General features: G+C 40.5%; 1 protein-coding gene across 1 annotated transcript in view; it reads right to left on the bottom strand.

Annotated features, from left to right (window-relative positions):
- Positions 1-9,321: 9,321 nt before the first annotated feature.
- SFXN2 (sideroflexin 2) overlaps positions 9,322-13,590 on the bottom strand; it is a 44,663-nt gene continuing 40,394 nt past the window's right edge. Inside the window, exon 12 of the mRNA XM_083363453.1 lies at positions 9,322-12,087. Coding sequence (XP_083219579.1) covers positions 11,988-12,087 — 100 coding nt within the window. The 3' untranslated portion in view covers positions 9,322-11,987. The remainder of the gene's footprint in view (positions 12,088-13,590) is intronic.

Below are 13,590 nucleotides of genomic sequence, written 5' to 3'. Positions count from 1 at the left end.
TCTAGATTATAACTTCAGAACAGAGAATTGAGGGTTTTTTTTAACAAATGCCTTAAACTTGCATTTCTGAAGCTCAAAAAAAAATATTCTTCAGTATATTTGAAACATTCTCAAGCTTTGGATGCACTATATTTCTAAGTATTATTTATTGAAAAGTACATATTTAGGACACCTTTATTGAGATTAGTTATAGCAGAGGCCCCCAACCTTTTGAGCAGCAGGGACCAGTTCTATGGAGAAAGATTTTTCTGCAGATCAGAGGGGTGTGGCTTCATGTGCTGTCTGCATCCAGCGGATAAGGCTTCAACTTGTTTGCGCAGCCTGGTTGCTGGCATACTGCAGCCCGGTGCCGGTCCACGGACCATGGGTTGGGGACCCCTGAGTTATAGTATTACTGTTAAATGGCCGTGAGCTTTGTAAAGATTTTTGTTTTTACATTTAAATTACATTGGCAGGACTTTGCAGTATACTGAAGTTGGAAAAGCCATGTAGAATTGATCATCCTATTTCTGGTCTCAAATAGGTTTTAGAAGGTGGCTGGAACTGTGAGGATTGCAAAGGATGGATTTGCTTCTTTCATATTACTCACTAGGCGCAGATGTCTACCTATGATTTATTTCTAACTGAAATTGTTCAGCTCTTGATGAAATGTTCCAGTCATTTACAATTACCAACAATCAAACTACCAATTGCCAAGTTTCTGTAAACAAGCTAGCTGATTGACATCCTGCAGCCCAGGGATTGGCAGACTAGCTTGAAATGTTGTTGGCACATACCGTACGTTCAAGTACTATCCTGTTAATGATGGCCCATGTAGCACTTTTGGATAGGCGTACAGATCCAGCTTGTACATACAACTTCAGGCTTGGCTTGCCTTGGGCGTTTTTCCTATAGGAACCAATGCCCTTGAAACAACCGGAAACTTTTTGTTTGTTTGTTTGCAGAAAGCTAGAAAAACAAGGAATGGGTTTTATTAATTTTTCCAGCTGGCGGTATGGAATGATACCAGTTGGATTTATAAATTCAGCAGAGCATAGTGACTGGATCACACTTTATGTTAACTTGTAGCATGATTTGTTTGATTTTGGTAGTTTGTTGTGTGAACTCAGAAAATGGCAGGCTATTAAACAGTACAGAGTTCTTTCTTGCCTCATATTCATATGTGGCCAACATAACTGTTGTTTGACATACCGTGTAAGATTTCATGAACTGAAGTAAATAGTATAAGTGTGCTGAAATTTTGACTTATCAATTTATTAATTATATAAGCATACTACCAAATCTGTCAAAGACTCCTGGCAGTTTGTAATAAGCCCAAAAGAATTATACTTCCAAGGTAATATTGTAAGATTTTATCTCTGTGTTGTGCTAAAATGCAAATATTTGTATTATTGGCATGGCTGAAAAAAGCCAAAAGGAATGAAAGGCTGTGACTAACACTGAAACAAATTCAAAACAATGGGTTTCACAATACAGGCTTTTATTCTGCTTTTATTTTCAAAGACAGGTTGCTCCAAATTCTGGAATTGCTATCTTCAAAAGTCAAAATTGACTTCTGTAATCTGAAACTTCTGAAGAAGGTAAGCTATATTGATACCACAGTATAGTATCACTGAATTATACTGTGCTGTGATACAAAATCCTAAGATGGAATGAAAATGAGGGAAGAAGGAAGAAAATAGGTAAGATGTTACTTAATATTCTATTATTTTATTTTATTCTTCTCAGCTATTTCAGAATGGAGGGGGGGGAGGAACAAAGACTGCCATAAAATAAGTGTTTGATGGACTGGTGACATTTATAGTTAAAGTAGAAGGAAAAACTTGGAGAAAAAAGATAACAGGCTACCTAACGTAAAGCAATCAAAAGCAAAGTTGTGGAAAATTTGGTGTACCCACATTCCATTGGAAAGGGAAAGGGAAGATAAGGTGCAGGCTGAATTCCCAGATGACATGAAGACATTAACTCTGCTTTACAAAGTGTAGTAGTTGGATTTACAGACTACTGTATATGAAGCCAAAATGAGGAAGACACATTATGATTTAATATGATGTATGAACCTAGCCCTGAGTTCAATGGTATATAGTCTTAGGAAATGAACAATAGTATTAATTTATTTCAGGGATTCAACTTAAGAAATGTTTGTTCATAATGATCTATTGGTCTGTAAGAAGATAAGGTACATAATTTATGTGTAAATTAGTTGTATTTCAAAGTCTCTATTTCAAGATCAACTGAATTAATATCATACAAAAACCCAGCTCTTGCTTTTTCTGAAAGACCCTGAATATGTGTTTTTTTAAAATAGACTTGGGGACCATGAATGGAGATGAAACCGCTCAAGTGGTTGATTTGTGATGCTGCTGCCATGCAGGGGAAGGGTTATAGGTTTTTATGTTGTTGTAAGCTGCCTAGAGTCATCTGTGAGTTAGGCACCATGTAAATTTGTGTAATAAATGAATACATTTATAGTATCTTGATCTGCTCAACACACTTTCTTGCTTGGTAAAAAAATATTCTGCTTATCTCCCCAAAATGTCAAGCTTTGCCTAGGGCATTATCAAACTCAAAAATTAACAAGCAGAAATTCAACATATAACTCTTTGATAAGCTAGCTTTATTAAGGATACCTGTTCTAGAAAAGGCTGCATTACAATAAAAACCAGCCTCCATGTTCAAATCTTCCATCTGCTTTTCCTGCCTGTGTGTCCTAACAGACTGACAGCTGGCTGCTTTTCAGAGAGTTGCTTGGTACTGGTTCATTGTCGCTGTAATGAACCTCTTGGCTTCTTGGTCCATTTAGCCTTCACAAAATATTGTATATGAGACAGGATGAGTAGTAGAATGGGCAGAGGCAAAACTTCTTTGTCCTTTCAAACCATTTGAGAGGTGATTGTTGCGAAGTCGTGTCCGACCCATCGCAACCCCATGGACAATGTTCCTCTAGTCTAGGCCTTCCTGTCCTCGACCATCTTCTGGAGTCCATTTAGGTGCACACCTACTGCTTCAGTGACTCCATCCAGCCACCTCATTCTCTGTCGCCCCATTCTTCTCTTGTCCTCAACCTTTCCCAGCATTAGGCTCTTCTTCAGTGAGTCCTTCTTCTCATTAGGTGGCCAAAGTATTTGAGTTTCAACTTCAGGATCTGGCCTTCTAAAGAGCAGTCAGGGTTGATCTCCTCTAGGACTGACTGATTTGATTGCCTTGCAGTCCAAGGGACTTGCAGGAGTTTTCTCCAGCACCATAGTTCAAAGGCTTCAATTCTTTGGCACTCAGCCTTTCTTATGGTCCAACTTTCACAGCCATACATTGCAACTGGGAAGACCATAGCCTTGACTATACGCACTTTTGTTGACAGGGTGATGTCTCTGCTTTTTAGTGTGCTGTCTAGATTTGCCATGGCTTTCCTCCCCAGGAGCAAGCATCTTTTAATTTCTTGGCTACAGTCCCCATCTGCAGTGATCTTAGAGCCCAGGAAAATAAAATCTGTCACTACCTCCATTTCTTCTTCATCTATTTGCCAGGAATTGAGAGGGCCGGATGCCATGATCTTCGTTTTCTTAATGTTGTTTCAACCCAACTTTTGCACTCTCCTTCTTCACCCGCATCAATAGGCTCTTTAGTTCTTCTTCATTTTCTGCCATTAGAGTGGTATAACCTGCATATCTTAGGTTGTTGATATTTCTCCTGGCAATCTTAATTCCAACTTTTGATTCATCTAGCCCTGCCTTTCTCATGATGTGCTCTGCATATAAGTTAAATAGGCAGGGTGACAATATACAGCCTTGCCGGACTCCTTTCCCAATTTTGAACCAATCAGTGGTTCCGTGTCCAGTTCTCACTGTTGCTTCTTGACCCGCATATAGGTTTCTCAAGAGACAAATAAGATGGTCTGGTATTCCCATCTCTTTAAGAACTTGCCAGTTTGTTGTCATCCACACAATCAAAGGCTTTAGCATAGTCAATGAAGCAGAAGTAGATATTTTTCTGGCACTCCCTAGCTTTCTCCATGATCCAGCGTATGTTGGCAATTTGATCTCGAGTTCCTCTGCCTCTTCGAAATCCTGCCTGTACTTCTGGTAGTTTTCGATCCATATACTGCTGGAGTCTAGCTTGTAGGATTTTAAGCATAACTTTACTAGCATGTGAAATGAGTACAATGGTGCGATAGTTTGAACATTCTTTGGCACTGCCTTTCTTTGGAATTGGAATATAAACTGATCTTCCATTTTGGAAGAATTATTAAAGTTTGTCTTATATTTATATTGAGAAAGAAAGGATACTGGCCAGACACATAGGTATCAGTGATCAGTAGGATTATGAACTGAAATGAAAGCATGAATAAACTGGCTGTCTCATTCCAAAATGGGATACAAGATAAACAATTCAGCCAACTGTAATTTTCTACCTCGAAGAGAGATTGAATGGCTGCAGGAACAACAATCAAACTAATACAAGATAAGTATTAGGATTACAAGGATTACAAGTAAAAGTATTAGTTTTCTGAAATTTTGCTGCTGCTTTATTATTATTACACAGCTAACACAGGCATATATCAATATACCACAAATTATTACAAGTATTAGATTGGTTATATCTGCTGTTAAGCTATAGCTATGGAATTCAATATATTGAGAGTGTAGCTAGCATTCTCTTTTCTTGCATATCTTGGCTATTCGTTGCAGATCCTCTTTGAATCACATTTAGATCTAGCTTGATAATTCATTGGACGGTGAGATAGATGAGTAGTGGTAAATACCTGAATATGAATTAATCTCTGCTTGATGAGAAATCAACTCACATGAACCTGGAGCTAAGAATTTGCACCCTAGAGGATAGGAAGTTGGCAGAGTCACTGGGCTATCAGCCCAGGCCTTCCTCAATCAATAACATAACAGCTAGCATCCAACAGTTAAAAACAAAAGGACTGGATCAAGAGTTAGTTCATAAAACATAATCGTGCTAAGCATATTATAGTTTAATGGAATGCAGCTGAGCCTGTCTAGAATGTTTGAAGAGATGTTGATATTTATTAATCAACCTATCACCAAATTATGGATTTGCATGTGCAGACCATGTGATACACATAAGAGAATTAACCTTTTCAATGTTAAGCCTGTACATTATATGACTGACTTACCTTTGTTGTCTTCTGTTATTCACTACCTTTATTGGATGAATCCATATTGTTATAACACTGATGTCCCTATGGGCTCTAAGAGAATTTTTATTGTGATGCACAAGAATATTTGTGTAGAACAGGGGTGTCAAACTCAATTTCATTGAGGGCCGCATCAGCTTTGCAGTTGCCCTCAAGGGGCCGGGTGGGTATGGCCATGGTGGGCGTGGCTAGAGTGCGTATGGCCTACTGGGTGGGCATGGCCAGCTCTACATTGTTCGCATCAAGGGTGCCTATGGGGGCCTGGGCAGGAGTGGGACAGATCTGAGGGTCTCTGGCAGAAGGAGGGTCTCTGGGCCAGGGCCAAGGCAGTGGGGGCCATTCCCTCACCGTTTCCAGGATGGCTTCGAGGGCTGCATGAAACCGCGGGCCGGATCTGGCCCCCGGGCCTTGTGTTTGACATGTCTGGTGTAGAACATTGTTTTTGCTAACCTGCAAACAATGTTTAAAACAGACCATTAAAGTATATGTGTTGGTTAGATGCCATCAAATCCTGTCAATTGCACAGACCACTGTATGCAATTTCAGTTTATCCCTGGTGATAATCCACAGCTCATCCAAGGACATTCCAGTGATTTTTCTGATCCTGTCTATCATTTATTACTTTAATACTTTAAAAATTTGTACTTGCCACTGATAGCTGATATTTAACTGTATATGTTTTATTTAGAATGATTATGCATCTACTGTACATTGCCCAATGAGCAATTCTTATCTGTATTGTCTTAAGAGACAGGCAGTAATGTATAACCACAATGACCATTGAACATCTTTTCATCTTTGTGGAAGTGCAAAGTCTATCTGAAGTTGTAACTCTGGAGCCCTGCATAGGTTAGTCACATATCTTCTATAAAATAGAAGTTCTGTTCAAGCCACCAGATGCCTCCAAGATTTATAAAAGATGAATCAGACAATTTTTAAAATCACAGTGTTTTATTTCATTTTGAATGGTCAAGAACTAAAATGAAATTACCAAAATCTGTCAATATTTACTGTCTAATATATCAGATTTTGGCTAGCACCAGCATAAACAATAGTCATATTTTGTCATTTACTTCAAAAATTATTTGCAAAATGATGTTTGCATTCAATTACAACAAATTTAATGTAAGGTAACTCACAGACTTAAAATAATGGTTGCATTTAATTATCAGAAAGAGACAAATGAACCAGTAGCCAGGCTAAGGGTATCAAATGAACAACACTTCAATGAGAGATGTGGATAGACACTGGATTAATAATGCCAGGTGCACATTTCACTGCTTTGGTAATATTCTGAATATAAAATAGATTGCATAACAATAAGCATTTTTAAAGTAGTCTTCCTCAATATGGTGCATCCAACTATGTTGAAATTCCTTATCTGGACAGTGCCAGATTGGGGAAAAGTAACAATAATCTTCTGGAAGGTAAACCTACATTGTCCATGGTGCAGTTGGTGCATTGTCCATGGTGCATATGTGGGGATAAGGGTAAGAATGGATACCTTGTCTATCCATGAAGCTTAAAACAGAGCAAAGAATTTAAGATGGTTTTTTTGTATCCATCCAAATTGTACCTACAAATTCCATGCAAATGTAATATGTGCTTACCAAAAAAAAAGGGGCAAGGAAACAAGATCCTGAGTTGGGCAATGGCTGAATCATCTGAAAAGAAATCTTTCTTTAGCATTCAGCATGATACCTAGAGTAACTTCTCTGCTTTACTTTTACTAAAGATTTTCTGCCTCTATGACGAGTATCAGTTTTGCCAAAAAGGTATAAAAGTGTTTGGTAGGGATTTTGCTCAGGAAAGCAAACACAGCAGCATGTGGCTTATTATTAAAAAGTAACCAGAAGGAAGCTTCTGTAATGTTCATGTATACATGGTGCACTATACTTGTAATACAGTATAAACCAGTGATGGTGAACCTTTTAGAGACCGAGTGCCCAAACTGCAGCCCAAACCCCACTTATTTACTGCAAAGTGCCAGGCTGCATCAGCATTGTGGTGCCCTCGGGGGGTGGGAGCTATGGTGGTTACCTCAATATTGCTTGTGGGGGGGGGATGCCTGTGGGAGCCGGAGAGACCCAGGCAGTGGTAGGATTCAGCCGGTTTGGCAGAACCAATACCTAATGTATCATTCAGTTCAGCAAACCGGTTGTTAAATGGCACTTGAAAAAAGCTGAGTCTCGTGTGCAGGGAATTGCAGCTCCTGTGCTGCCAGGCTGGTCTGGTGGGCGGGATTACCTTGTCTTCCCTGCTGCTGCATTGGTAGCTGGTGTTGCCCTCCTGAGAGGCGGGTGCAGTGATTGATTAGCCATGAATGGGTACTGATTATCCCCCAAACCCCACCGCTGTCAAAGGAGGAGGAGGAACGGGGAGAAGAAAGAGGGAAATTGGTTGAGCCATCCAGGCACTGAAGCCCTCTGAAAAAAGCAGAATCTGTGTTCACATTTATGACTGCTGTATCCCCATGGTCACGTCCTAGTCATCAAAATTCAGAGGCTTGCAACTGGTTCATATTGATATGATGGTTGCAGTGTCCTGGGATCATATGATTACCTTTTGCAACTTTCTGACAAGCAAAGTCAATGAGAAAGTCAGATTCATTTAACAGCTATGACAAGAAAGGTCGTGAAATGGGGCAAACTCACTTAACCACTGTCTTGCTTAGCAAGAGAAATTTTGGACTCCCCTGTGGTCATGTTGAGGACTGCCTGCAATGTAGAACTAAAAATAATACCAAAAAGAGTTGGAGTATCTTTCTTATGAGAGAAGGGTCCAAAATGTTCGTGATTTGAAAAACAACAGGAAACAGTAAGTGAAATACAAAACTATGCATGGTGAAAATGTAAAGAGAAGGAAAATTTTCTCATTGACAACAACTTGCATTTGGATTTATTCAATGAAAATAATAGGAAATTAACAATAGAGGAAAGAAAATATTTCTTGTAAGTACTGATGTACAGGTTTTGCTGTAAAAAGACACGGTCAAAGTGACTGCATATAAAATGTCTTTTTAAAAAGAACCAGATAAATTTGTAGAGAATAAGTTAATATTTATGAACCAATTGCCTGCTTCTGCTTCAAAACACTTTTGAATATCAGCTGCCTCATCTGATAAAATCAATCTTCTCCCCATCTCTTCAATAACTTCCCGACTAGGAAGTAGGTCTAAGTATCTGTAGTCACACAAGGTCAGCCCTGGATTAACCATTAAGTAAAATAAGCATTCCTACAAGCTAGACTCCAGCAGTATATGGATCGAGAACTACCAGAAGTACAGGCAGGATTTCGAAGAGGCAGAGGAACTAGAGATCAAATTGCCAACATACGCTGGATCATGGAGAAAGCTAAGGAGTTCCAGAAAAAACATCTACTTCTGCTTCATTGACTATGCTAAAGCCTTTGATTGTGTGGATCACAACAAATTGTGGCAAGTTAAAGAGATGGGCATACCAGACCATCTTATTTGTCTCTTGAGAAACCTATATTTTTTAATTTTTTTAATTTTAATTCCATTTATATCCCGCCCTTCTCCAAAGACTCAGGGCGGCTTACAAGCTTAGCAGTAGCCTTCATTCTATGTATATGCCTGCTTGTTAGGGCTTTCACACACACCCCGAGGGGCATTATTACAAAGTCAGCTTATTGCCCCCAACAGTCTGGGTCCTCATTTTACCTACCTCGGAAGGATGGAAGGCTGAGTCAACCTTGAGCCTGGTGGGATGCGAACCTGCACTAATTGCAGGCAGCTGGTGTTACTTAAGGAGGCATCAGCCCACTGCTCCACCAAGGCTCATGCAGGTCAAGAAGCAACAGTGAGAACTGGACATGGAACCATGGTTCAAAATTGGGAAAGGAGTCCGGCAAAGCTGTATACTGTCACCCTGCCTATTTAACTTATATGCAGAGCACATCATGAGAAAGGCAGGGCTAGATGAATCAAAAGTTGGAATTAAGATTGCCAGGAGAAATATCAACAACCTAAGATATGCAGATGATACCACTCTAATGGCAGAAAGTGAAGAGGAACTAAAGAGCCTCTTGATGTGGGTGAAGAAAGAGAGTGAAACAGTGGGCTTGAAACTCAACGTTAAGAAAACCAAGATCATGGTATCCGGCCTTCTCAATTCCTGGCAAATAGATGGAGGAGAAATGGAGGTAGTGACAGATTTTATTTTTCTGGGCTCCAAGATCACCGCAGATGGGGACTGCAACCAAGAAATTAAAAGACGCTTGCTCCTGGGGAGGAAACCTATGGTAAATCTAGACAGCATACTAAAAAGCAGAGACATCACCCTGCCAACAAGTGTGTATAGTCAAGGCCATGATTTTCCCAGTTGCAATGTATGGCTGTGAAAGTTGGACCATAAGAAAGGCTGAGCGCCAAAGAATTGAAGCCTTTGAACTATGGTGCTGGAGAAGACTCCTGCGAGTCCCTTGGACTGCAAGGCGTTCAAACCGGTCAGTCCTAGAGGAGATCAACCCTGACTGTTCTTTAGGAGGCCAGATCCTGAAGTTGAAACTCAAATACTTTGGCCACCTAATGAGAAGGAAGAACTCACTGGAGAAAAGCCTAATGCTGGGAAAGATTGAGGGCAAGAGAAGAATGGGACAACAGAGAATGAGGTGGCTGGATGGAGTCACTGAAGCAGTAGGCATGAGCCTAAATGGACTCCAGAAGATGGAAGAGGACAGGAAGGCCTGGAGGAACGTTGTCCATGGGGTCGCGATGAATCGGACATGACTTCACAACTAACCACAACAACAACCAAAATAAGCATGTGCTTGAGGCACCAAGGAAAGGGGAACACAGCAGTTTTCCCCCTGGTTACAGGTAGTCCTCGACTTACAGCAGTTCATTTAGTGACTGTTCAAAGTTAAAAGGGCACTGAAAAAAGTGACTTATGACTGTTTTTCATACTTACGACTGTTGCAGCATCACCAGGGTCACATGAACAAAATTCAGATGCTTGGCAACTGGTTCATATTTTTGACAGCTGCAGTGTCCCGGGGTCATGGGCTCACCTTTTGCAACCTTCCGAGTAGTAAAGACAATGGAGAAGCCAGATTCACTTAACCATGTTATTAACCTAACAACTCCAGTGATTCACTTAACTATTGTGGCAAGAAAGATCATAAAATGGGGCAAAATTCGCTTAACAAATGTCTCACTTAGCAACAGAAATTTTGGGCTCAATTATGGTTGTAAGCCGGGGACTACCTGTATTAGGCCCTTTTTCATTGCCATGCACAAAATGATTTCCCAGCACTTACCGAGTCTTAATAACTTGTCAGTTAAGCAATGGGAAGGATGAAAGGCACCATTGTTGGGCCATGCTTAGAGCATCAGTCGGTCTTAATCTGGCCCTGTAAAAGGCACACACAGTAATCATTGGGATGATTCACAATTAGGTCACTTCAGGAAAGTTGCCCTACAGGCTAATCCCACAGTTGTAAAAGCATCCTTTCCCTTTTAATGATTGCAAAATGTCAAGACTAATGTCAAGGGACTCCAGGTGTCCCTTGCCCTACTCTTCCATACTACTTTGGTGAATTACTTGTAAAATTTAGGTTCCTAATAGCAACATATTAGCTAAAAGTTCCCTTTTTATTTAAAAACACATACATTTCTAAATTTCTAATTCCTAATTTTTAATCAACCCCCATGTCGCTAAATGTAGCCTATCATGATTTTAAGGAGAATAAAAATAGTTCTCATGCTAATTAATCAGATGCAGGCAAGCTTTTGAAACACGTAATAAAGAATATCCTGTTAAGTGAAGTCTCATAATCGTACACTTTCATGTCCAATTTAAGGACTTCCCAAGGGGGATCTGCCAGTGCACTGTGGGAAAAGGAAGCTAGATTGTTCTAGTTATATTTCTTAAACAATATTATGAATTAAGGAAAATTACTGACACGTTCAAGAGCAGAAGCAGACCAGCTGTTTTCAGAAATACTGCTCATTTGTACATGATTGAAGATACAGTTGTCAAACTGAACTAACAGATAATGTAAAGGATATTACCTCTGTTGCAACACCACATAATTATGCTCTCTAACAAAATTCTGAATTGGCTCTTATTTAAGATTTGCTAGTAATTAATGTTAACACAGCATTAGTAGCTACAGAATAAACAAATGAACAATTTTCTATTCTGTCATGTATTTAAGCATGATAATAAAATTTAAATGCATTAATAGTGCATTTTTAATAGCATAGTCTGATTCAATTAAAAAGCAGAATTGATGATAGGTGAGGTAGGATGGACTGAAGTTAAAAATTAATTTCTGAATCAAAATGCAGCACTATGTTTTTTTCCAGAAGTGGCTCTCCTGAGTTACACAGATCTTGCTCCCACGTATGGAGCTGCACTTTCCTTTTTGGATTAAAAACACTTAGGTATGGCCTTCAAAACACAGAGGAATATGATTCAGGAAATATTTTGTGCCTAAGAAGAACCAAGGAGGATTTAATGCTTCAGAGTAATCCCATTTCTCACCATCATTGGCTACAAGTAATTCATTCTCACCATTGCCATATAGCAGAAAATGACACATTCTAAAACCCAGACTATTTGTCACTATGCTGATGTAGTACAAAGACTCAGATTTGCCCAGATTTCTCTCTATACCCAGACATACAAACACACACACACACAGAGAGAGAGAGAGAGAGAGAGACAGACAGACAGACAGACAGAAGAAAGGAGATGGAGTGCTGCTCTTTCTGGGCTCTGTTCCTGAGAACACCCTATAAAGGTTTTTGTCCAGGAGAAGTCCATAGTGGGATAAGGCACCTAGTCCAGGCAGTTGTCACTCATAAACCCTTATTAAAATAGGCAAAAGTCACTTTGTCCCCATGTTCAGCTACAATTCGTTCTCTGAGTTCAGGCTCCAGGTGCAAAACTGCAATTGAACTAGAAAGAAAAAAGAAGAAAACACATTTATTTATTTATTTTTATTTTAATTCCATTTATATCCCGCCCTTCTCCGAAGACTCAGGGCGGCTTACAAGCTTAGCAGTAGCCTTCATTCTATGTATATGCCTGCTTATTAGGGCTTTCACACCCCCCCCCAAGTGGCATTATTACAAAGTCAGCTTATTGCCCCCAACAATCTGGGTCCTCATTTTACCTACCTCGGAAGGATGGAAGGCTGAGTCAACCTTGAGCCTGGTGGGATGCGAACCTGCACTAATTGCAGGCAGCTGGTGTTACTTAAGGAGGCATTAGCCCACTGCTCCACCAAGGCTCATCAACATTGTTCGCCTGAGTCAAGAGTATCAAACTGCCGGCCCATGGGCCGGTTGCATCATGCGGAGGCCGCACCCACCCCAGCTCCAGCAATGCGAAAAATGTTGCGCTATGTCACGACACGTCACGTGACATGGCGAGTTTGACACCCATGCCCTAGAGACTGCTTGATACTGGCCCAAAGACAGAGTGTTATTGGGTGATGTAATATTGGCAAATGAGGCAAAAAATATTATGAGCTCTGTCACAGACAATTGTGGTGTAACGCTGAACTGATCATTTTACTTGCAAAATAAGGGCTTTCCTCACTGTTTCTGCTATGAAATGAGTGCTGTTGCAGTAGTCAAGCAAGGTTCAATTGAAATGACAAGTCTTGGGAAGTGGGTGCCAATCAGTTCTTCGTGCAGTGAGCTGTCTTAGGCTAGCCCTGACCATGGAAAGGCACGTAGAATCCACAAAATGGCCTAACCAAGCCTCCCTGCTGCAAGGGTCTATGACAACTTGCCATGGCCAACTCACCATGGGACAATTCACTGTGGGACAAGAGTTATACTAATATCAAAGAAGTGATGGAATAGAACCATTAAAGAAAGATGCAGAAGGAGGGACAGAACAGAATATGAATGACAAACATTAAGGGTCTTGGTGATGTTTTTTAAGTCCTTACATGGCATGGGTCCGGAATACCTTGGGGACCACCTGCTGCCGGCGTCGACTTCCCTCCGACCTGTGCGTTTCCACAGAGAGGGCCTCCTCAGGGTGCCTCCGGTCAGAGAATGCCGGCTGGTGGCCCCCAGGGGGAGGGCCTTCTCTTTGGGCGCCCCGGCTTTATGGAACCAACTGCCGGTTGAGCTCCGGACGGCACCGGATCTTCGCTCCTTCCGGCGCGGGCTAAAGACCCATTTATTTGAACAAGCTGGCCTGGCCTGATGGGGGAACGTTAGGGTTTTAATGGGTTTTATATTGTGATTGTTTTAATTGGGCAATTATTTAATCCTTTTTTAACTTTTGTATTTCTATTTATATGCCCTGAGTCCTCCGGGAGAAGGGCGGTATAAAAATTTAATAAATAATAATAATAATAATAAAATCATTGTTTATTTATCTTCAATAATTAAATTGAATTGTTAAATTGTGCCACTGTGAGTTGTCCTGCCGCGAGTTGGC

The sequence above is a fragment of the Vipera ursinii genome, assembly GCF_947247035.1.
Source record: "Vipera ursinii genome assembly, chromosome: 5".
Classification (NCBI taxonomy): domain Eukaryota; kingdom Metazoa; phylum Chordata; class Lepidosauria; order Squamata; family Viperidae; genus Vipera; species Vipera ursinii.
Note: the sequence above shows the minus strand (reverse complement) of the source record. Positions and strands in the feature narration are given on the sequence as shown.